Source organism: Ictalurus furcatus, chromosome 5 (genome assembly GCF_023375685.1).
Source record: "Ictalurus furcatus strain D&B chromosome 5, Billie_1.0, whole genome shotgun sequence".
Classification (NCBI taxonomy): domain Eukaryota; kingdom Metazoa; phylum Chordata; class Actinopteri; order Siluriformes; family Ictaluridae; genus Ictalurus; species Ictalurus furcatus.
Genome location: NC_071259.1, coordinates 13,839,656 through 13,865,125, shown reverse-complemented (window position 1 = coordinate 13,865,125; position 25,470 = coordinate 13,839,656). Strand labels below are relative to the sequence as shown.

At 36.9% G+C, this 25,470-nt stretch overlaps 1 protein-coding gene across 1 annotated transcript in view; it reads left to right on the top strand.

Annotated features, from left to right (window-relative positions):
- The window catches only part of snrnp200 (small nuclear ribonucleoprotein 200 (U5)), a 94,945-nt gene that overhangs the window by 33,321 nt on the left and 36,154 nt on the right, over positions 1 to 25,470 (top strand). The window contains exons 14-24 of the mRNA XM_053624787.1: positions 3,731 to 3,901; positions 4,007 to 4,200; positions 8,754 to 8,877; positions 11,389 to 11,538; positions 11,909 to 12,019; positions 20,119 to 20,250; positions 21,295 to 21,483; positions 22,865 to 23,062; positions 23,978 to 24,130; positions 25,178 to 25,258; positions 25,345 to 25,428. Of these exons, the coding sequence (XP_053480762.1) occupies positions 3,731 to 3,901; positions 4,007 to 4,200; positions 8,754 to 8,877; positions 11,389 to 11,538; positions 11,909 to 12,019; positions 20,119 to 20,250; positions 21,295 to 21,483; positions 22,865 to 23,062; positions 23,978 to 24,130; positions 25,178 to 25,258; positions 25,345 to 25,428 (1,587 nt within the window). The remainder of the gene's footprint in view (positions 1 to 3,730; positions 3,902 to 4,006; positions 4,201 to 8,753; positions 8,878 to 11,388; positions 11,539 to 11,908; positions 12,020 to 20,118; positions 20,251 to 21,294; positions 21,484 to 22,864; positions 23,063 to 23,977; positions 24,131 to 25,177; positions 25,259 to 25,344; positions 25,429 to 25,470) is intronic.

The following is a 25,470-nucleotide window of genomic DNA, read 5'->3' as shown; positions in this document are numbered from 1 at the left end:
TTTGCTGTCTCAAACCCTTTAGCACCACCAACAGCTCAAAGTTGCACTCATGTTTATGCTTCTAGCTTTTGAACTATAAAGGTTAGGTAAATTTTTATTTATTTATTTATTTTTTAAACTTTGATTCCGTGGCTTGTGCTAAGTCAAATGCTTACGTGGTTTTAATTTCCGCCAGGTAGATTTTCGGCCATTTGACTCGGATCATTAGACCATGCTGGCAAAAAGGTAAAAGCTTTTTGATAGACCAAACCATTTTTGAATAACGGGCAAACTAATTAGACGGCAAGCTCTGCAACGCTTTAGCATATTCAGACCAAACTTGGTATACAGTGGGGGACATAAGTATTTGACGCATAATTTGTTTTTTTTTTATAAATATATTTCCAATGAGGTTATTCGCATGAAATTTTCACCAGACAGGAGTATTAAATCAACAAAACTGGGAATATAAAGAATTCACAAGCTTTACGTCCATAAATAAAATTGTGTAATAAAGTGGAATGACGCAGGGGAAAAAAGTATTGAACACACTAAGAAAAAGCAGTTCTCCGAGGCAAGGTAAGGCAAGGAACCGGCTTAAATCCGTAAGTAATTATACCCCCTATCTGTGCACATTAATATCAGCTGGATTAGTAAATTGATGGGCTATAAAAAAAGCTTTTCATTACCAAGGTGTCACACAAGAAACATGTCACGATGGGTAAAAGCAAAGAGCTCTCCCAAGACCTTCAACTTATTGTTGCAAAACATATTGATGGAATTGGATACAGACATATTTCAAGACTTCTGAATCTTACATTAAGCACCATTGGGGCCATTATCCGCAATTGGAAGCAACATCAATCCGTCATCAACCGTCCGCGCACAGGAGCTCCTCGCAAGATTTCTGACCCGGGAGTCAGAAGAGTAGCCCAAGAGCCAAGGATCACTCGGCAAGAGCTCCAGAAATACTTGGAGGTAGCAGGTACGACCATCACTGAGAAAACAGTAGGCAATGCACTCCACTGCTCATGCTCACCTCGCAAGACTCCATTACTAAAGAAAAGGCATGTCAAAGCTCGTTTAAAGTTTGCTACAACTCATTTGGACAAGCATGTGATACTGGGAGAGTATAGTCTGGTCAGACGAGAGCAAAATTGAACTTCTTGGCTGTCATACTACACACCATATTTGAAGAAGAAATGGCACTGCACCTTCACAATGGCACGTCGCCCTAAAAACACTATACCAACAGTGAAATTTGAAGGTGGAAGCGTCATGGTGTGGGGCAGTTTTTTATCGCATGGTACTGGCAGATTTCATATTGAACGAACAATGAATGGAGCCCTTTACCGGAAGATTCTTGAGGTATCTGCTGTCATCCACCAGAATGATGATGATGATGTGGGTAGACCTTCCAGCAGGACAGTGATCCAAAACATACAGCAAAGGAACCTCTCTATTGGCTTCAGAGAAAAATTAATCGTGTTAGAATGGCCCAATCACCTGACTTGAATCCAATTGAACAAGATATAAAGACAGTATGTTTAGACGAATGGGCCAAAATCACACCTGAATACTGAGGCCATTAATTTCTTCATACAGGAAGCGTCTTGAAGCGGTCATTACAAACAAAGGCTTCTCCACAAAATATTAAATAAATTCCAGTTAGTGTGTTCAATACTTTTTTCCTGTGTCATTCCACTTTATTACACACAACTTTTATGTATGGACTTTAATGGTGTGAATTCTTTATATTTCCGGATTTCTGTCTGGTGTACATTTTTAATGTCTGAATATTTCATGTGAATAGCCTCATTGGAAATGTATTTACTTAAAATGTTGGTGAGTACAATACTTATTCCCCTCCACTGTAAGTTCACATAACTTTTGTTCAGACAGGTCTCAAGATTATCAATGAATTTTCATATTTAATCTGTTTTCCTGTAACGTGCTGGCAAATGCAAAAAAGGGTGTGAGGGTGTATCTCAGCAATGCATTTTCGTATCATCGTGAAACTTGAGTATCTTCTGTACCATGCCATGAATGTACCCAAGAGTTTTCCTAAGTGTGCCACCCTGTGGTCATGTAACAAATAAAAAAAAAAAGTTCTTTATAATTTGAAGAATTTGTACTAAATTCAGTTTATTTTTCTTATTCAGCAGAGTATGCTGAAGTGGACACACGGCAACATGTGAAATTCAAGTGTGCTTCCTGTTGACCATCTTGGATTTTGTCACTGTTTTTTGCTACTCCTGTAAATTGTGTAATCAACACATTTGGCATACATCATTAATACCAACCTGTCTGAACAAATGTTATCGAAGGAACTCTATTCAAAACTGTTCTTCCATAACGGCCTGGGAAATTAACGTAATTACAAAGCATTCTTGAATCCCTTTGCCTGTAGTTATGGCTCTGCTTTCCTGTGATTCTTTAACACAATTGTAGCAGTTCTGTGATTATGCGGCTCAGGGTCTGGGTACTTGGCCCACAAAAATGCCACTTGTACCTGTTATGCTCTTGAAGTCGCTGGCAGCCTATAGAACCACACATAGGAAAGTTATGAAATTTGGCAAACAGGATACAGTCTGAAATGTTACCTTGGCAAATTTAGAGTCGCTATTTGGAGTCGAATCATACCATACGTTTTCCATTTCTTCCTGACTAGATTTTCTGCCATTTTGAATTTCTCGTCTTAGTCGGTTCATTGGATCTTCATCAAATTTGACTCCAATTATCTTCAGACTACGATGGCAAAAAGTTAACAAAAGCTTTTTGATAGACCAATCCATTCTCGAATTATGTGTGAATGAATTAGGTGTTGTGCCACCTTGGTTCTCAGTGGGTATGGGAGGGAAAAGCACATTTTTGATTTTAAAACCGTTCGTCCGATTTTCACCAAATTCCATTCTGATCTTCATTTTATGCCAAGTTATGGATTTTGTGCTAAATAAAACTCAAACCGTTTCCATCTAACGAATCATAGACTTAAGCGCTGCATAGTGTTTTATGCAATATTTTGCCAACAGTACTGCCTATTGCACTGAAACTTGATGTGTAAAACCCTGTAATTGCTTCTGGTGGTTAAGCCACTGTCAAGCCAGATTTTTACGACTCCTCTCTTTTCCTTTCTGGTGCTTTAAGGTCAAGTGATTACAGGCACTCATGTAGAAATGTTATTTTTGAATGGAGTTATGTTGGTTGAGTAGATTCTTTTTTTCATACATGCAACAAACAACTGTAAGAAAAATGAGGTAAATATCAAAATGGCAAAGGGGTGAAAATTTTTTTTTATTTATTTATTTTTTATATAAATATGCAGCGGCTAAACCATGGCCATTGGCACCACTGTAATAATATTTAAAATGCAATGGTCCTAGTGGCTTCTGGTCTTCCTTTGTCTGTAAGGGGGTGGAGACGAAATGCTTGGCGCCCTTAATTACTGTTTGCAGCTATATTTCTAGCTAAGCTTGTGAGTTCATCCTATTCCCCCCCAATTGTGCCTAATTCACCCCACTTTGGTGGGGTGTAGTCTCTACCCAGCATGGGTAAGCAGTGGTGAAAGAAGGGATGTCAATAATTTCAAGCCTAATAATAGCACAGTCTTAGTGGTTTTGCCATTTGAGATTTCATATTCATAATACATCATCTCTAAATTAAATAACACCATATAAAGATATGTATTTGGGATGTAGAAGTTTGGTTGTGCATGGTATGTAACACACTGCTCATGATTTTTTTTTCGTAGCGTTTGGCTAGTTATGGCATCACAGTGTCAGAGTTGACTGGAGATCACCAGCTCTGTAAAGAGGAAATCAATGCTACTCAGATCATTGTGTGCACACCTGAGAAGTGGGATATCATCACCCGCAAGGGAGGGGAACGCACATACACCCAGCTAGTGCGCCTCATCATCATTGTAAGTAGATCATGGAACTCCTACATGCACAGTGAAAGCACAGTGGCAGGGTTGTTGTTGTTGTTGTTTTTTTTTTTTTCTTGAATTATTTTCTTGTGTCTATAGGATGAAATCCACTTGCTTCATGATGACCGTGGGCCAGTGCTGGAGTCTCTGATTGCTCGGACTATCCGAAATGTGGAACTGACTCAGGAGGATGTGCGCCTCATTGGGCTCAGTGCCACACTGCCAAATTATGAGGATGTGGCCACATGCCTTCGTGTAGACCCTGCTAAGGGTCTTTACTACTTTGATAACAGGTTAGGGTGTGGTAAATTCTGTGGTGTGAAAATAAATAACCTACAGTGTATTCACCCAACTTGAACTTTTACACATTTTTGTAGTGTTACAGCCTGAACTGAATGGAAATTATATTTTTATGACTTGATTTGTACAGTTTCTAACATTTGAAGGTGCAAAATGTTTTATTGTGACATGTTGGTTAAACAGAAAAGCAAAGTTGAAGTATTCACATCCCAAACTTAAAGGGTTCAATACCCTGTCAGGACTACTAAGTTTTTCTTATAGCAACAAAGTAATTTTTGTGATTGATGTAGGCTACAGTCCCCTCAGAAAGTATTGGAACAGCAAGGCCACTTCTTTTGTTTTTGCGATACACAAAGACATTTGGGTTTGAAATTTTAAAAAATGAATGCAGGGCTCTACAGTGCGACCATTTCACTCGCATTTGCGACTGAAAAGTACTTTGTGCGACTATGAAAAAATATTTAGGCGCACCGATACGAGTGACCTTTTCGGAGTTGTATAATACAGTCGGAATAAAAACTACAGGAAGTCCAAAATGTGCAACAGTTACTTTCGCACTGCTTTATCACCTCAATCAACCGAACAAGTGTGCAAATACTGCAAAGAAGCGATTATGATCAGAGTAACTTTGTACATCATCTGCTTCTCTCAACTTGCCCATCTCACAAACCACGATCATTTATTGATCACCCAAAATGACCTGAACCTGCAACATGCTCGTGTAGCCACAGCAGCGTCGGGCGCCTGTAAATTAATAATAATGCTAATGCTACAAGGTGGGGTTTAATTCAAGCTTCATTAAATAATTCCTCATAATCAACATTAACAACTGTTCAGTCTGTAAACGTACAGTGCACTGTCGCTCTCCCTTCACTAACTCTAATAGACCGTGCATTCACTTCATTTAATCTCACAGTTGCCAGGTATCATTAGAAAAGTCACCTCCAGTGTTCATTTTTTTGATTTAATCCCCCAAAAATCACAATATTATTAGCAGACATGGCAACACTGTACTGGGGAACCGATCTAAAACTGATAAACAAAAAAAGAATAAAATGTAAAGACAGAAAATTTACTTATCAATAAATCATTTAATATAAAAAATATATTATAATACTTTAATAAAATATAAAGTGAGAAATTAAATAATGTTTAATTACTATAGGTTGCATTTAATATAAATTTGACATCAAGCTTAGTAAACTATTTCCTTTGAAGGCTATTAGCCTTCTTTTCCTAATATTGATCATGCTTATGTTACTCTACTTTTAATTTGGATTCTTTATTGTTTAAGATATTTAAAAATATTTTGATAGTTTATTTATCAATTAACAGTATTTATCACTGCTATTATTTTAATTAAATTAACAGTGACCATGAGCTTACATTTAACTGTTTATGATAGTAATGAACACCATTAAACTAAAGCGCTTTGCATCTGACTGGTAAATGAACTCACCCAATCACATCCTATGAGATTATTCAGATACACAATGTACACAGAGCAGTTCAGAGTATAGGATGTGATTAGCCGAGTCATTTATCCGCCAGATGTAAAGCGCTTTAGATAAGTGGTGTTCATTATTGATGCTCCAATCAGGAGTTTTACAGCCAATACCAATTTCTTGTCATCTTGATTGACCACAACCGATCCAGATACCATACCTTTTTTTTTTGTTTTGTTTCTTTTGTTTAAACTTTAATCAGGAGGTCTATCATAAACAGTTAAATGTCAGGTTTCTGCTCATGGTAACTGTTAATTGAATTAAAATCATAGAAATGAGAAATACTGTTGGTTAATTAATAAATAAACAAGCATAAAATATTTATTTTTAAATAAGGTGTATATTTTAAATATTTTTAAATATCTTAAACAATAGAGTCCTAATTAAAAGTAGAGTAACAAAAGCATGGCCAATATTTAGGAAAAAGAAGGCTAATAGGCTTCAAAGGAAATAGCTTAATGTCAAATTGATATTAAATGCAACCCATAGAAATTAAATGTTTAATTACTCATTATATTTTATGAATTTATAATCTTTTTTATATCAAATGACTTATTTATAACTATGCAAATTTTGTCTTTAGGATTTTTTTGTTGTGTTTTTGTTTGTTTCAGTTGTTCCTTTTAGATCAGTTCCCCCAGTACAGTGTTGCCATGTCTGCAGATAATAGTGTTTTTTGGGGGATTAATCAAAGCATGGAAACTGGAGTTGACTTTTCTAGTGTTATCTGGCAAGCATGAGCTTAAATGAAGTGAATGTGCTGTCTATTAGTGTTAGTGAAGAGAGAGCGGCAGTGGTACTGTGTGTTTACAGACTGAACAGTTGTTACTCTAGATTATGATTGGTGAGGAATTACATAATAAAGAGGTTTGAATTACACCCAACCTTTGTAGCGTTAGCATTATTCATTTACTCCTGCTTAACACCTGTGTAGCACGAGCATGTCACAGTCGCAGGTTCAGGTCATTTTGCATGATCAATAAAAGATGGTGGTTCGTGAGATCGGCAGGTTGAGAGAAGCAGATGATGTACAGTGTTACTCATCATAACTGCTTCTTTGCAGTATTTGGTCTGCACTTATATTTTATCCAAAGCGCTTTACTCTGTGTCTCATTCACACACTCTCGCACAAATGGTAGCAGATGCAATGCATTAGCTGCCATGCAAGGCGCTAAATTGCCATCGGGAGCAACTTGGGGTTCAGTGTCTTGCCCAAGGACACTTCGGTATGTGGAGTCATGTGGGCCGGGAATTGAACCGCCAACCCGCTCTACCACCTGAGCCATAGCCTAAATATTTAGACACTTGTTCGGTTGACAGAGGTGATGCAAACCAGTGTGAAAGTAACTGTTGGGCGTTGTAGATGCATTTTGGAGTTGTAGTTTTTATTCCGATTTTATTATTCAACTCTGAACAGATGACTCGAACCAGTGCACCTAAATATTTATTCACAGTCGCACAAAGTACTTTTCAGTCGCAAATGCGAGTGAAATGGTCGCACTGTAGACCCCTGCCACCCATTTTTCAAGTAATCAGCATTATTGGAATATGTGACTGACAGTTGTTTGTTGTTACCCAGGTGTGCTCTGTTTAAACAATTAATAGCTCTGAATGTCTACTCTTGGTTTGAGCCCTGGGTTTTGCCTGTGAAGACTGCTTTTGTTGTTAAGACCAGAGAGCTGTTTAGGAGAGAAATACAAGCCATTTGAAAGTAAAGAGGGAAAATTGTTCAGTCAGAGCCATTACACAAACGTTGGGCATAGTCAATACAACAATTTGGATTGTCCTGAAAAAGAAAACCCACTGGTGTACTAGCAACTAGACATGGAACAAGTTGACCAAGGAAAACAACCGCAGTTGATGATGGAAACATTACGAGAGCTGTGAAGAAAAACCCGAAAACAAAAGCCAGTGACCTCACCAACACTCTCCAGAGGGCAGGGGTGAAGGTATCGCAATCCACTGTTTGAAGAAGACTTTGAGAAGTCGAGAAGACTTTGATCAGAAATATCAGTCATACCACAAGATGCAAACCACTAATCAGCAGTAAGAATCAGAGGGCCAGATTTGAATTTGCAACAAACTACTGTGATGAACTGCAATATAAAGCTCTGGAAAAAAGATTAACCTCTACCAAAGTCCTGGAAATGCCAATGTGTGGAGAAAGACAGGGTGTACTCATGCTCCAGAACTTACTACCTCCACTGTGCTTGACCGCTGAGCCTATGTCATGGTTTGGGCTTGCATGGCTTCTGGAATGGGCTCACTAGTCATTATTGATATAACTCATGACTGGAGCAGCAGAATTAATTCAGAAGACTACAGAAACATTGTCTGCCAATTTATGGAGGAACTTCATGAATCAATGACCCAAAATACACTGTCAGCACAGTAAGGACTTCATCAGGGAGGAAAAGTGGAAGTTTTAGACTGGCCAGCTCAATCACCAGACCTTAACCAAATTGAGCATTTCCTGAAAAGGAGACTGAAGGGAGAAACCCCTCAAAACAACCAACTGAAAGCTGTGGTACAAAGCATCAGAAAAGAAGAATGCAACAGTCTGGTGATGTCAGTGGGTTGCTGACTTGATGTGCTTATTGCAAGCCAGGGATATGCAACCAAATATTTTGTTATTTACTTGAAGTTTCTGTTGCAGTACTTTTACTCACCTAAAATTGGGTGGGTTGCCCCCAAAGCTTCCATGTTCCACGTTGTTTAATGTGTAGATGTAAATGTCAGGAAATGAAAGCTGAGATTCTGATCTATTGTCTTTTGAGCTCAAGCCCACATCATTGTATAGCAAAAACAAAAGAATTGGTCTCACTGTTCCAATACCTTTTGGAGTAGACATGGAGTAACATTAAAACCACTGATATGTGAAGTGAATAACATTATTTCGTTACAATGGCACATTTTCTTTTACATCATGTTTGTGTAAAGGCACTCTCAAGCCATAAGAAATGTTGTTTACAGTCACACATTAAAGGGTCAATGTTTGTGTAAATGTGATTTTCTGTTTTTGTGGAACCCCCCCCCCCTAGTTTCCGTCCTGTGCCTCTAGAACAAACATATGTAGGAATCACAGAGAAGAAGGCAATCAAGCGCTTTCAGATCATGAATGAGATTGTCTATGAGAAGATCATGGAACATGCAGGAAAAAATCAGGTAAAGCTAAATCAGAATTACCCAGACCTCCTTGTCACCAGTTAAATTTAAATTCGATTTAATTGAATTTCATTATTTATTATTATTTCATTATTACATAATGCCCATTTAACAAAAGATATTGTCACAAAAAGTGTGCAGCTGTCAATAACTAATGAGAAAAACAAAAATAAGATAAGAAGGAAAAGAGAAATGACTGGGGGGGCTCTGCCCCTCCTGTAGTAATTATTATTCTAGCTACTGATAGAGCCTGCACTTTTTCTTTGGAGCAGGCCCATAATTAACTGAAAGATTACTTGGGTAATGTGGGTTGCTTTAGTGAATTTATAATTCATTAATTTATAGGACATTATATATGTAGTGCTTTGTGTCTGTTTAAATTGTCTGGTTCTAGTGGGGACTCTGGCTACTGTATTCTTCACTAAGTGGAGCTTATTTATTTACCTATTGGAACATAGACAGCAAGGTGTTAATAATGTTCAGTTTAGAGACTGAGTAAACATCACTTTCTGCATCATATAGTGACAAATTTCTTAGCTTAGCAATGTTTCTGAGATGAAAAAGTTATCCTAATATCTACTTGAGTCAATGCTCTCTTTACCTTATGATGTAACTGAAAGGTCATTAAGAGCTACTACATACATAACTGGAAAACTTACTTCTACCTGTCTATGGTCCTAGTAGAAGAACTTCTGTCATGTATAATTAATTGGGAGGAAGATACTTGGTACCCATTTGTCCTTTGCATATTCCTAAACTTTTAAGCTGTTATCAGCCACCTGGTTTTGCATATAGCAGTGGCAGCTAATACCATGTTTTCAAATAACTATACCCAGAGGTAGCGCATAGTGTAGGGCAAAATTATTGACTAGATCTGCAACAACTAATCATTCAAATCATTAAGTGGTTATTATTGAAAATCAAAAAAGCACAATTGGGATATGAGTGCGAACTTGGGTTTATATCCAAAATGAATTGCTTAAAAGGTTTAGTTTAGTTGAAATTTGTCATATGCTGTATTTCCACATATGCAGTGTAAATTGTTTGTTATAACAGGAGTGATCTATCTCCTCAATCGCAATGATGAACAGTGGCAGCACAACTAAGATCTGTAATGTCTTAAACAGTACAATAAAAGTAAACCTCAGTAAAACATTATGCCTAAAAGCAGTAACAGAAACCGTAAGGTGCACTGAAAGTGAGTGTCAGTTATCTACAGGGTGTCCACAGGTCCTTAAAAAGGCTTAAAATGTCTTAAATTCCTTTATGTAAAAATAAGGCCTTAATTAGCATTAAAATGGCTTGAATTCACGTTTCAAACGTCTTAAAAATGCAGCTGAACAAACACAGCGAAGATTTAGATTTTATTTTCGCTCATTGCATTTTGAAATGGTAAACCCGTGTGACTGTGTTGCACTGTGTGTGCAGCTCATCAGTGTTTTAGAGCGGCTTGGGTCACGGTAAATGCCGCTCCACACCAACTTCATCTGTCTGTGCTGTGAGTTTCAGTCACTTATAGCCTGCATTTAGAACCCAACACATGCCAGATTCACTTTGGTTTCTTTCTAAATGTTTTAGAATGTCTAAACTTTCTTGAACATTACCACATCATTCGATATAATGTGACAAAGTTCATCAACGAATGCATTCTACCATAATTCACTCCTTTTGTTTAGGCTTATGTCAGGTAATGTGGACCATAAGGTCAAATGGGCCATTTAAGGTTGGAATGTTAAATTTATTATTATTATGTTAATAGCATCTATCTCAAAAATGTATGGCATTACTAATTTGAAGAATTTGTGCTAAATTCAGTTAAGTTTTCATTCCCTGGAGTATGCTGAAGTGAATGCACACTAACATGAAATTCAAGTGTACTTACTGTCGACCGTCTTGGATTTCGTTAAACTGTGTTTTCACTATTCCTACAAATTTTGTCCAATCACCACCAAATTTGGTACACGTCATCTTCAGAGTAAGCCTCACAAAAGTTATAAAATGAAGTTTGAATATTCCAAACAGTTTGCCTGTAATGTGCCAAACAATCTGACTGCGAACCTGCCAAGCAAGTGAGGCTGTATCTTAGCATGCGGACACAAATCTTGGTAGGCATTATCAGGACCATGCCCTTAGGCTATGCAACAGATTTTTATGGCGCCACTTACTGGTCAAAAGTTTCAATAACGTGCCGAAAGTGCCATCTTCACCAAATTTAGCTCACATCATTTTGAGACCTGTCTAAACAAAAGTAATCAACAGAAACTACAAATCATTCTTGAATCCCTATGCCTATGGTAATGAGACTACTTTCTTGTGATTACTTATGCAACAATTGTAGGCGGTCTGTGAATGTGCAGCTTACGGATTCTGGGTGCTTGGCCACTGAAAATGTTGCTTGCAGCTTTTTTATTATTATTATTTTTAAGCAGTTGAAAGGGTCCCTGGCTACAAAAAGTTTGAGAGCCCCAGCTTTAAATCAGCTAACCTGAAAGTTTTGCTTTTCCAACTCAGGTCTTGGTATTTGTCCATTCACGCAAGGAGACGGGGAAGACTGCACGAGCAATCAGGGACATGTGTTTGGAGAAAGACACGTTGGGACTTTTCCTCCGGGAAGGTTCTGCCTCCACCGAGGTCCTAAGAACTGAGGCAGAGCAATGCAAGGTCAGCCTTTACTCTTGCAATATTCTTATACACTGCATACTTCTATTCCTGAACTGTACAGTGCGGTGTGAGATTTACAGTCTTCAGAGACCGAGCATGATTGAATCAAACCACACCGTAATGGTACTAATCATTTTCTCCCCAACATTACTGTCTACTTTTGGTTCAAGCAGAAACCAGAATTGTGGAAAAAGACCTAATTGGTAAATGGTCTGCACTTATATATGACCTTTTAACCTTAGTATAAAGTGCTTTGTAGAACTGCTGTCACCCATTCACACACCAGTGGTCACACAATTATTGCATGCTAGTCCAATTTAAATGCACAATTCTGATCAATTGTGCACCTTTGATGTCATCAATTATGCAGAATCTGGAGCTAAAGGACCTGTTGCCATATAGCTTTGCCATCCATCATGCTGGCATGACTAGAGTGGACAGAACATTGGTTGAGGATCTTTTTGCTGATAGACATATACAGGTAAGTGTAGTAAACGGTTTCGCCCTTTCTTCTACAGCTTGCACATTACTGAACATGTTTCGGAACATGTTGGAGATGTTTCCCCAATCCATTTAAATTCATTCAGACCGTGGATTTCAACTGAATTGTTTGTAGATATCTTAAACTGGGTGTACTTTAGATGTTTGTTTCTGTACACTAATTTGTTTCAAAGTAGCAAAACCTAAAATACAATTACATTAACTCAAAATGGAAAAGGAAGGTCCTTATTGAACATCACATGCTTGTTTCTGATTGGACACAGGATGACTCACAGTGAAAGGAACTGCGCTTTTTCAGTCTGCTGTTATCTTAGCCTAGTGCAAACGGTTGGAATTATTTATTTTCTTCTGTTTAACAAGTTGAAATGTTTTGCCCTTACTGTGGCAAAAGCTTTGAAGCCATTTCAAGCTTCATTGTGGTTAAGCAAGCCGCTCTTCCAGAAACCACGGTTAAATTAGCCGCACGTAAATTTTATGGGTACGGCTTTTAGACCTTTTTTTTTTTATATAGAACTATTCGGATGGGGCTAGTTTTCCAGGGGTACGTTAGAGTAATTCACGTTTCACAGACGTACTTCACGGTTTCCCATCCGAATCTGCCAAGTCTGTGTTTTTTCCTGACACAACCTCTGAAAAAATTCCAGAGCAAATTACCTACTCTCTTACGGCTAGTTCTGTGATCCTTTGAGAAATCTAACCTCGTCCGAATGCGAATGTCTGTGAATGCCGATATTTCTTCACAACGCTTTTCCTTGTGTGTTTGGCCAACGTGAACTACCGTAGAAGCTCTTACACACATTTTCTGCTTGCTGCATGCAATTTAGTATGGATGTTTTTGCTACCTGGCAAAGAAAAAAAAAAAAATCAACAAGAGCCAGATCATGTAAATTAAGACTGGCCACTGTAATATCAGTGTCAGGTGACGACTCACCTTAACTTCTGCACTCAATTATCTAATGTTTTAATTATATAAGTAATCACGTCTTTATTTCAGTGGGTTTATTATAAGTAGATAGCTCTAAAATCATGTGAAGTTTTAGTAAGTTTTTTTAATAACTAATTTGAATAAATTAAATCAAGAAATTAAGACATGTTACTTTTTAAATTAAACAGTACTTATGCATGAATCCAGAGCACGTGATCATCTGCAACGGCCAGATGTATAAAACAGACACTCCCTCCTCTGTAATAAACACTAAGATGTTAGCCTTGTCTGAATCAGTACATGGAATCAAACGTCGGGTTATAATTGTAACTCAAAATGCGTTTAGAAAACAAGTCCTGTCTGAATAGTACTTTAGAGGTAATGGCGTCGAAAGAGGAAAGCATGTGTCCGTGAGCTTATAGACAGTTGAAGCAATGTAACTTTCTACAAAACAATTCACAGTATCTGAGTATACGGACTAGAAGGTTTTTATATTTACGTTTTTACATTTAAAAAATGGCAAAATCGATCAAGTTTAGAGATGCTATAAAGCATTGTCAAATAAAAATAACTAAAAACATAATTTAAGAAACTTTATTAGAAGTAGTAGTGGTATAAATCACAGTAGTGTATGCACTAATTTCAGAAGATCGGGTTTTCACAACAAGGGCAGTTTCCACGATTTTTTTGATATGTTGCTTTAGTTAATATATATGCACATATATATGCATCTTAAAAGCAGAGGAAGCCTCGGACACCAAAATATTCATATTCTACTTAATTTTAATGCTGAAATAAAAGGGAAATTTCAAATCTAAAACCCACTCATACCAGTTCAGTCAGCTCCTCTATGCTCACAACAGAAATTAATCAATTTTACTCTGGAATGTTCAAGTAATTGCTTTTCAAAATCACAAGGTCTGTCAATATAATTGCCAGTAGGCTATTTTAATTTATTATAAAATGGACATTTCAAATTGGTAGATGATCAGACCCACTCATTAGTTCACAGTGACCTACCCTATGCTCACAATAAAATTCTACTGTAATATGTATTCATCTTTAAAGTAATTGCTCGTCAGAACTATTGGATCCATCAATATAATTGAGCCAGGAGGCACATTTTAATGTTATAAACTTGACATTTCAAGTCCTTGATGATGAAACCCACTTATCAGTTCGAGTTAAGGTACTCTGTGCGTCGAATAAAAATGTATAATTTTATTCTAAAAGGTTAGCATATTTTGACTTCAAGTAGGCCTCTTACTATAGCTAATTTTATTGGACGATATATTGTCCCAGAAATAATCACGATAAACGATATTAAAATTTATGACCATTTTATGCCACTGATATTACTATAATAGAAAAAGTTTTTGTCTTCTGATGAAAATATTCTTTAAGTTTAGTCAATATTTAGTCATGTCATATTTAATAATTTGTCAGTTTTACTAAAATGGCATCGAATATTAGTCAACATTAACCAAATATTTACACATTTTATATATTAACTTAACATAACAAAATCGTGAAAACCCGATCTTCTGAAATTAGCGAGTAGACTACTGTAATACAATATTGTGAATTCTTTATGCTTTAGTTATTCATTGTCTGTGTTTTAGTGTGGTGTTACAGAAAGAGCGTATTCACAGTGTGACTTGGCATTCTACCTAGCGCCTTACTTAAGTTCAAGTTTACTTGTGCCTTTGTGTCATTTTGTTTTAATATTATGATTGTTAGAGTTCGTGAATGGAGAGCTGCAGTGTACTGTATGTTTATAGACTGAACAGTTGCTACTCTTGCTTATGATTGGTGAGGAATTTTTAATAAAGAAGTTTGAATTAAACCCACCGTGTAGCATTATTATTAATTTACTCTGCCCGAAGCCGCTGTGGCTACACAAGCAGGTGCAAGTTCAGGTCATTTTGCGGGATCACTAAAAGATGGTGGTTTGTGAGATCGGGAAGTTGAAGCAGATGATGTACAGAGTTACTTGTCATCATAATGGCTTCTTTGCAGTATTTACACACTTGTTCGGTTGACTCAGGAGATGAAAAGCAGTGTGAAAGTAACTGTTGCTCGGTGTAGATTTTGGAGTTGTAGTTTTTATCTCGACTGTATTATACAACTCCGAACCGGTCACTCGTACCGGTGCAAATAAATATTTAATCACAGTCGCACAAAATACTTTTCAGTCACAAATGCGAGTGAAATGGTCGCACTGTAGAGCCCTGAGTTTATCTGTGAAGTTTTTCCCCGTTCAGTGTGACGACGTTTAATGTCCCCGACAACTTCTGTAGTGCCATTTAGCACCATGTTAATGTCACGAGTTCCTCTCGTGCAAAGCGCTGGAGCTCGAGGTCTTAGATGCTTAACTCTGTTTCGGGGCTTTGGCACTACAAAATGATGCCATCCCGGTGCCGCTCTATGGTGATTGGCTGAAAGTGTGGGAAGCGCTTGATTTGATCTGCAGCGGAGTTTTCGATTAGCGGAGGACGAACTTTAAACGTCAATATCGCAGTCGATCATGTTAATTTAATCGTGGGCAGTCAAAATCGTAATCGCGATCGATATTCGATTAATTGTGCAGCCCTATATTCGGGTGAGTTAATTAACTTGCTAGTAAAGCGCTGCGCTTCAGTTTACTAGTGTTCATTCACTGTTCAGCTTCAGCTCACACAGCTTAAGCGGGTAAATCTGACATTGACTTTGACTAAATTATTTGAAACACTAGAACTATTCTTTCTAGATATTTCTTCAGAAAAGTATTAGTGCATTAATATCTTGCGTGTAATTTTTTTTCAACAGTGTTTTTATTTAAACATACGGAGCTATTGCTTACTACAGTTTTTGCATTCGAATGTTAATTTTTATCTTGAATTTGAAGTTCAGATTTTAATTTGACAGCCTTAGAGCAGACGAGGATAAGCAGCATGAATGGTTAAAATGTTGGTGTTTGGAATCTTCCCCTCGCGCCAGGCGCTGCGTGCATACGCCTTCAGTGTGCAGCGTGTTTTTGTTTTGATTCATGTCTTTTCCACCGATGTCCTGTCATTGATTGTCTACCTTGTGTGTTGCACCTGTTTTTCAGTTTATCTTCAATTAGTTTTTCAGTTTGATCTTTAATGTATATTTAAACCCTTGTGTCTCTGTGTTCAGTGGCAAGTAAAGTTCAATGTTTGTCTTCTTTTTTTCATGTTATTCTCCAAGTTATTGATCTGGTTTCACTTTCTCAATTGAATAGGTTATTAAAACAGTAACAGTGTTGCTAAATTGAATATAAAATATTTAACTATCCAGATAAAAAAAATCAATATTTCAATAGTATGATGTATTATGCATTTTTAGTAATAATTTAAATTTTAACTACTTAAGTATTTGCATATTATGAATGAAGTATTAATGCATAGTCAGTGTTGCAATGCTGAAATTAATAAATCATTTAATTAAAACACAACACGCGCCAGATTCACTTTGGTTTTACGTTAGTATAATCTCGAGCATTTTTGTGGGCAGAGGTTTACAGCATTTCACCTGATTGGTAATGAGAAGTGAATTTTTAAAAAAACTGTGGCCAACTAAAAGGAACAAAATAAAAGCCACATGGTCTAACACACAAAAGTGAATTAAGTCAGAAATGTATTGCTATTGTTATATTGCTATTTGTACCCCAAATAAAAACTTAAGTATTATTCAGTGCAACAGTAATATTACAAAATAGCAATGTTTTGTAAATCTATACGGTGGGGAAATAAGTATTGGATGTGTCAACATTCTTTTTCAGTGAATATATTTCCAATGAGGCTATTCACATGAAATTTTCAACAGACATCAATATTAACTCAAGAAATCCAGACATTAAAGTCCATTAATGAAGTTATGTGTAATGAAGAGGAATGACACAGGAAAAAAGTATTGAACACGCTAACTGAAACTTATTTAATGCTTAGTGGAGGGGCCTTTGTTTGTAATGACAGCTTCAAGACGCTTCCTGTATGAAGAAATTAATCAGCTGCAGTATTCAGGTGTCATTTTGGCCCAGTCTTCTAAACGTTTTGTGTTTTTAAATATTGTGCATATGAATTCAAGTCAGGTGATTGACTGGGCCAATCTAACGCCTTGATTTTATTTTCTTTCTTTTTTTTCATTTTCTTTTTCTCTCTGAAACCAATTGAGAACCTTTGCTTTGAGAACATACACATACACCTTTGCTGTATGGTTTAGATCGTTGTCCTGCTGGAAGGTCCACCCATGTCTCATCACCATCCTGGTGGATGGCAGCAGATTCTTCTCAAGAATCTCCCGGTAAAGGGCTCCATTCATTGTTCCTTCAATTATATGAAGTTTTCCAGTACTATGCGATGAAAAGTAGCCCCATGCCATGATGCTTCCACCTCCAGACTTCACGGTTGGTATAGTGCCACCTCCAAGTATTCCTGGAGCTCTTGCTGAGTGGTCCTTGGCTCTTGGGCTACTTTTCTGACTATTCTTCTGACTCCCTCGTCAGAAATCTTGCGAGGAGCTTCTGTGCATGGCCGGTTGATGATGGAGTGATGTTGCTTCAACTTGCGTATAATGGCCCCAATGGTGCTTACTGAATTGAGAAGTTTTGAAATACGTCTGTATCCGATTCCATCGATGTTTTGCAATAATAAGGTTCCGAAGGTCTTGGGAGAGCTCTTTGCTTTTACCCATCATGATATGTTTCTTGTGACACCTTGGTAACAAAAAGCTTTTTCATAGACCATCAATTTACTAACCCAGCTGATATTAATTTGCACAAATAGGAGTTCTAATTACTTGCTGGTTCCTTGCCTTACCTTGCCTCGGAGAACTGCTTTTTCTTAGCGTGTTCAATACTTTTTTCCCTGTGTCATTCCACTTTATTACACAATTTTATTTATGAACGTAAAGGTAGTGAATTCTTTATATTTCCAGATTTCTTGAGTTAAAACTGATGTCTGGTGAAAATTTCATGTGAATAGCCTCATTGGAAATATATTTACTGAACAAAATGTTGACTCATTCAATACTTATTTGCCCCACTGTATATTTTCTTATTTACAAAAATGTGTGTATATTTATAACATTACATGAACAATATTTATTACCCTGGCATTAACTTAAAAAAATTGCAAGCACTGGGGTTTTTAATACAGCTGCTGAGAGTGGTGGTAAACCATGGTATACCATGAGATAGAAATATGTTGACTGAATTTAGCATAGCCAATCCACCTACCTGTTTGTTTTTGGAGCATTGAGCATAGAGTTGCTGACTGTGAACTGATGAGTGGGCATTAAATTTGAAATGTCCCTTTTACTTCAGCGTTAAGATGAAGTAAAAAAAATCTATATTGTGCTGTCAGAGGCTTCCTTTGTGAAATGAACAATCTCCACTTTTTAAAAATGTATATACATTTGCAATCAATTTTTCAACCCCCATTGCAAATCATGTTTATTGTCAAAATGTTCAGACTTTCAGCTGTTTGCAGTTAGCAAATCAAACAAAAGCCATTGAAATAGTTCAACACAACAAATGCTTCAAGTGGTTTCCCCAAATTCAATTGAAAATGCAACTTATAATTTCTCCAGTTTCAAAATTATTTCAAAACAGGTTCTCAAGCACACCTGATGCAACTAATCAAGAGTTTCATTAGTTGCACCAGGTGTGCTTGAGCTGGAACACATGAAATACCTGAACTGACTAGGGGTCGAAAATATATGAAATACCTGGACGGGGCAGAAAAAGGAAGCCATCAATGGCTGCAGCCAGATTTCTCGAGTGACTGCAAAAGATCTGCAGCAAGACTTGGTGGCAACAAGCACTGAGGTTTTAGTGAGCACAGTATGGCACGTACTAAACACAGAAGGTTTCCATGACAGAATTTAAAGATGTACACCACTACTGACCCAAAAGCATAAGAAAAGTCAGCTCAAAATCATTAAAAAAAAAAACGCCACAGAAGTTTTGGGATTCTGTTCTGTGTATCGATGAAACAAAACTGGAACTTTTCAGCACGATGGATCAGCGGTATGTCTGGAGGAAGATGTGGCTAGGTTGTTAACCGTTGTTAACTGCACTGTAGCTTGGAACGGTTTCAAAGCTTTTGCCAAAATAAGGGCAAAACATTTCAGCTTGTGATGAGTGGGCATTAAATTTGAAATGTCCCTTTTACTTTTACCATTACATGTTTGGGGTTGAACACGGTATTTTCAATAAACTGTAAAAAGGATTTTATTGTCTCTTACAATTCACACTGACCTGTGGGGTGTGGGAGACACAATGACATCCCAGATGAGCAATTACCTTTGACAATAGGGAGGGCCATTACCTTTGACAGTGGGGAGGGGAACTATTACAGGTGTTGACACCTATCTCATCAATATTCATTGTGTAAGGCGCTGGCTTTGAAAAAAAATAGTGTCACTTCAAAGTTCTACAACTTTTGAAGTCAGACCACATGACATTTCTGCATGATTTAATTACCTATGTGTAGCCAACACCTATGTTTACAAGGTTCAGAGCTCAAGTCCTGTCAAAAATGTTTATAATGTGTTTATCACAGTATCCCAAACACCACTGAAAATACGTTTTTGAAAAGTGTAAATTTACAGTTCATTTAAACAAAACCTATATTCATGATATTCTTACTGCTCTCAAATTACTGTTGGTGAGTTTGTAGTAAATATAAGCATATGTAGCATTTTTGGATGAATGTTTTTTAGGTGGGTGAAATATCTGCCTTTTCCATTTTGAGTTATTTATTTTGTTTTTGCTATTGTGTGTTTGGCTCTGCTGTTGTGTTTTGCACTTTAGGGCTACTGTAGATTTAGAATCAAAATTACCATAACAGCGAAAATCACAACAATGGAATGAGTCCTGCATGTTCAGCTTTTTTTTAATGAACTTTACATTATGTATGTGCAGATTCTGCTACCGAAAATATCAGACACTAAGGTTTATTATTCTTCTCTTTAACTGATTATTAATCGGATAAAAAAGTCATATGGATTAGCCTAAGTTGGTTTATTCTATTCTGACTGAGGTGTATACATAAAGCTATTGGTCGGATATTTTTACCGGTTTTTAGGCTCAGTGTAGCTAATGATCCAGCATGGAGTACTACTTATACAAAAATGCCTTCTTATTTCAGGTCTTGGTGTCAACTGCTACATTGGCCTGGGGAGTTAATTTGCCAGCACACACTGTCATCATCAAAGGCACACAGGTGTACAGTCCAGAGAAAGGCAGGTGGACGGAGCTAGGGGCTCTGGACATTTTGCAGGCAAGTCATTCAATTGATCAATGGGCTAGCTGCACCCAATTCCTATGACGCATTTCTATTTTGAAATTGTGCGGTTCTCAAGTTTCTGATAGCACTGTTTACATTCTTCAGTACTATTTATCTTTTGTGATGTGATCAAAATGAGTGTCCGTCAGACAAATGAAGAAATATAATGAGCATGGTAGTCTCCTTCTCTGTAAAACGTCTTCTAAATTTAACAGCTTTAAGCTTCCATAGCTTCCCAAATCAGAGTGAACACAGATGATGGTTAGCAAACCTAAGTTGTAACCGTTTCACGTTTTCCACCATTACAAAAGTCTGTAGCAGACATTTCACGCCAGATTAGCTAGTTGAACCAAAATCACCAAGAACCAGCGAAGACCGACAAAAAGGGCAGTACCGTTTTTGTTTTGAATGGGACAGCTGCTGTATTCAAAACATCATGACCCAGTGTGGGAAAGGGTGGCACTGGATTACAACACCTAACAAGAAACATTGTACCTGACGATGACTATATTAAATTACTAAACATACTTTTACATGTTAATAACTTGGCTAACATTTACCATGTTTGCAAATGGGTTTTCATAGTTAAATAAACATACAGACTGGTGCAGATTCTCCAAGATGCTTTGTAACACTTGCCAGCTAATTTCTTTATAAAACTCTACAAAGCGTGCCTGAAACTACTCATTTGTGGTCTTGAAATATTGTCTGTTTAGTTTATAGTATTTTTTATTTTTTAAATTAAGATAACATTTAATTGCATTATTATAGAAATCATCTTTTACTTTACAGAATTTACAAGAGTTTTGCTTGTATCTTTGGGAGCTCTTGCTGAGGCCGACTAAAAATTCCACAGTTATTCTGTAGTGAATGAGCCGGAACAAGCAGTTACCGTGATATATAAAATGCGGTAGTGTTTGTTCAAGTAGCCCATTACATGCAACTAATTTGGCATTCCTCAAACAGACATTAATGGCTGTTTTTTTCTTCCTTGTACCCTTTTTTTTTTTTTTTTTTTTTTTTTTTTTTGTGCTTCAGATGCTGGGGCGTGCAGGCCGCCCACAGTACGACTCTAAAGGAGAGGGCATTCTGATCACATCCCATGGAGAGCTGCAGTATTACCTGTCTCTGCTCAACCAGCAGTTGCCTATAGAGAGTCAAATGTTAGGCAAACTCCCTGACATGCTCAATGCTGAGATTGTGCTGGGCAATGTCCAGAATGCTAAGGTAAGGCTTCTACATGCACCATAAATAGTTTTTCTTGAAAATTGTTGGCAGGTTTGTCACATTGTTATAGTACTAGTGTGTGAAGGGGTTACTTCACTATTCAAGAATTTAGTATTTCCATTGCTGTTCACTACAGACCACATGCATACTTAGTTTCTGTAGGCTTAGTTTTTGTCAAAAGGTCCTTGAGTTCATACTCAAGTTTCTTTCAACACTTAGCACTGCTTGACTTTATAGTGTACAGATATAGAAGTGAAATTATTTATAATTGCATCTCTTGTCACCCAGATGAGGATGGGTTCCCTTTTGAGTCTGGTCCATCTCAAGGCTTCTTCCTCTTGTTGCCTCAGGGTGTTTTGTTCTTGCCACCATTGCCTCTGGATTGCTATAAAGCTGCTTTGTAACAATGTCCATTGTTGAATATGAATAAAATAGATTTGAAAATTTTATAATTTTATAATGAGCAAAGTTCCACCTAATAACTCGTTATGTTTGTGCATTCCTGATTTCAGTTTTGCAAGCATTCCTGATCTTGTTAACGAGTAATTACTAAATTAAAAAAAAAAAAAAAAAAAAAAAAGCCGACCGAACAGCTGGCGATTGCAGCTACAGAGGAGTCATAACCAGCTTCTGGTATTTTTTCTGCTGTAATGACACATGTAAACACCACGTTTCGTGCGTCTGGCCTCTAGGCACAATCTCAAAAGCCTAGGGGCTGATTCAGGCATGTGGCAGTTAGACTGTTTCTACCTTCAGTCTCAGAAAGCCTCCTTTCGATCAACTGAAAAAGGCTGCGATAAAAGCCTGGAAAAGCATCACAAAAGAAGAAACCAACAAGGTGATGTCAGTGACATGCAGGCTTGATATTACAGCAAGCAAGAGATATTATACAAATATTATTTAATTTATTTCAAAATGTATCTGTTCCTATACTCTTGCTCGCCTAATAATTGGGCGGTCTGATACAAAAGGTTCAATTTTTTGCTGTTTAAATGAAATAAAATACATGAAATAAAAGCTGAAATCCTAATCTCTTGTTCTTGTAGCCATCTTTTGATCCCAACTCAAATGTCTTTGGTGTATAGCACAAACAAATGAATTGGCCTTGTCATTCCAATGGTTTTGGAGGTGACTGTATAAACCATAAGTTTGATGGGTAACTTATTAATAAATTAAAATGTTTAATCATTGGAAAATCGCTGCAATATAAGCAGAATATCACAGTACAGACCATGCTGCTAGACAAAAATCATGCATTTCAGCATGATAATGGTATTACTACCCCAGCATTTTTTGTTTGTTTTTTTTGTACAGCACAGTTCAAAGTATATAATTTCTTAGATGATCACCCTATTTCATTCTTGTATTCTTCCTGTTTCAGGATGCAGTGAACTGGCTGGGTTACACTTATCTGTATGTGCGGATGCTGCGTAACCCAACACTCTACGGAGTTTCCCATGATGAGCGCAACACTGATCCACTGCTGGAGATGCGTAGGATGGACCTTGTGCACACTGCCTCCACTGTACTAGAGAAAAGCAACCTGATCAAATATGATAAGAGGACTGGGAGCTTCCAGGTGAATAGTGGGCCCAACTCTTGCTACAACATGCTTCACGATGACAAAAACTTTAGAATGTTCATCCAACATTATAACGACATAAATGTTTTAAAGCTCTACACCAAATGGCGCTAAACAGTGTTAAAGGAGGGTACTCATTTTTATTCAGAATAGCTGCAACTGCCAAAACAATAATATATAGATGAACAAAAGGAGAAATTGGCTAAATAAAATTTAAACTAAGTTTTGTTTTTGTTTTTTGTTTTTTTTTGTTTGACTTTGTATTTCAGAGATAGCATTCATCTTGTATTAAATAACATTCCTCTTAATTTGTTAAAGAACTTTTATTATTAAAGAACTTTTTAACTGTTTATAGTTACATTTAGTGTTACAGAAAGTCTGGGAAAACTAGAGTCTTCATGGCAAAGGGGTTTGTGCTTTCCTGTTTCTCTCTAACATGCAAAGCAGCATTTTTTTTCTTATTAGATTCAAGAGACCCAAAAAAAAAGAGCTGGTGAGGGAGTGACCATATATAGCTGCTATAATGCTATAACGTTTTTTTTTAACTGAATATTAACATTATTTTCGTAAATTTTAAATAAACATCTAACACAAAATGTCGCCATATTAACAATTATAAGCTTTTTTTGATAATCAAGTTTTAATCCATTTATTAGGTGGCATAGATTTTGTGGAGCATAATGAGCTGAGAATGAAAACGTTTGAATAAACTACAGTATAAACTTGTATTCAGATATTTGCTGCTGTAGAAAGTTAATCAACACTTTCAGATTCAAGCTTTCAACCACATTGATACTGTCCAGTTTTCAAAAGAAAAAGCATAGACAAAAGAAATGTACAAACACATGATTATCTGATTGTCATCAAGCTATGATGGATAATTAATCTGATATAATCCAACATTTTTCTTAGGTGACAGACCTGGGCCGCATTGCCAGTCACTTCTACATCACACATGATTCCATAATGACTTATAATCAGCTGCTAAAGCCTACACTCAGTGAAATCGAGCTCTTCAGGGTATTCTCCCTCTCCTCTGAATTCAGGAACATCACAGTGAGAGAGGTAATTTAATCTTTTTACTTCTCTCTTCTTTTTTTTTTTTTGTTTGTTTTAAACTATAAAATCTCTCGTTTGGTTTCAAATGATTAGCATTCATTGAATCTATATTTAGCTTGTTACTGCTTGTTATTGGTTACTGCTTAGAGGATCAGCCTCTTTTAATTTCTTGAAGCAGAGGCCACAGGTCTTAGTTTTTGGGTTTTTCTTTCCCTCGTCTTTCGTTTCTTTTCAGGACATACCCACTTGAATTTTCTGGGTTCCCTAAAAAGGAATATAGAATTAGTGCAACATGGAAATATTTTCCATAGATTTTTCATTCATCTCACCCCCAAGTGTTACCAAGTTTCTTTAATAGGCAGGGAGATGTACATTGCACTGTTTATTCATGGCCAGTATTATTACTTTTTAGTATTTAGTGATTGAACTGTAAAATAATCAGTATCATAAAAGCCTGGTGAACACTACATGAGTTTCTCAGTCTCTGATTACTTTTGGGGCTCGGCCACAACTCGGTTTTTCCCAGCAGTGGCTGATTTCATATTGTGTATTGACTGCTTGTGAGAGGAAATCAAATTAATCTGCTCTCATGCATAGCCGGTATTTGTGTGGGAGGCCAAAATGTATTGCTTCTCTAAGAAATTATTTGAAATTATTTGGAATGTTATACTATTAGCAAGAAATAAAAACATACAGCATGAATCCTGATGGTGCACAGTGTAAACACATACTTTTTGTTGCACTATATCCCTGTTTCTCTTTGAAGAATTTGCATTGGTGAGCGCAAGTTCATAAGCGTAATGTCGAGCTCGAATTCACAAACATGAACCTCACTTGGCCACATGAATTGAAGACATGAAAAGCTACTGAGCAGCCTTCCGTCGCACTTAATTGTGAAGTATAGAGAAGAGCATGTGCTCAATGTCCAAGTCTGCTAGTGTAGTTGATTATTATATTAGCTCTGTCAAATCATAGATCTGTAAATCCTGATGAACTGAATAAAATTATAGATTCTGTATAGAAAGTAACATATTTTTGTTTTTTGACTGACAGGAGGAAAAACTTGAGCTTCAGAAGCTTCTGGAAAGGGTGCCGATTCCAGTGAAAGAGAGTATTGAGGAGCCCAGTGCTAAGGTGTGTTTGTGTGAGAGAAAAGCTATTTCATACCCGTTTATAATGTCAGTCCTCAGGATGTATAATGCATTGTCCCTTTTTGTTAGATAAATGTTCTGCTTCAGGCCTACATCTCCCAACTCAAACTAGAGGGCTTTGCTCTAATGGCTGACATGGTCTATGTTACCCAGGCAAGTTTACAATTTATTTATTTTTTATTACTGTACGAAACC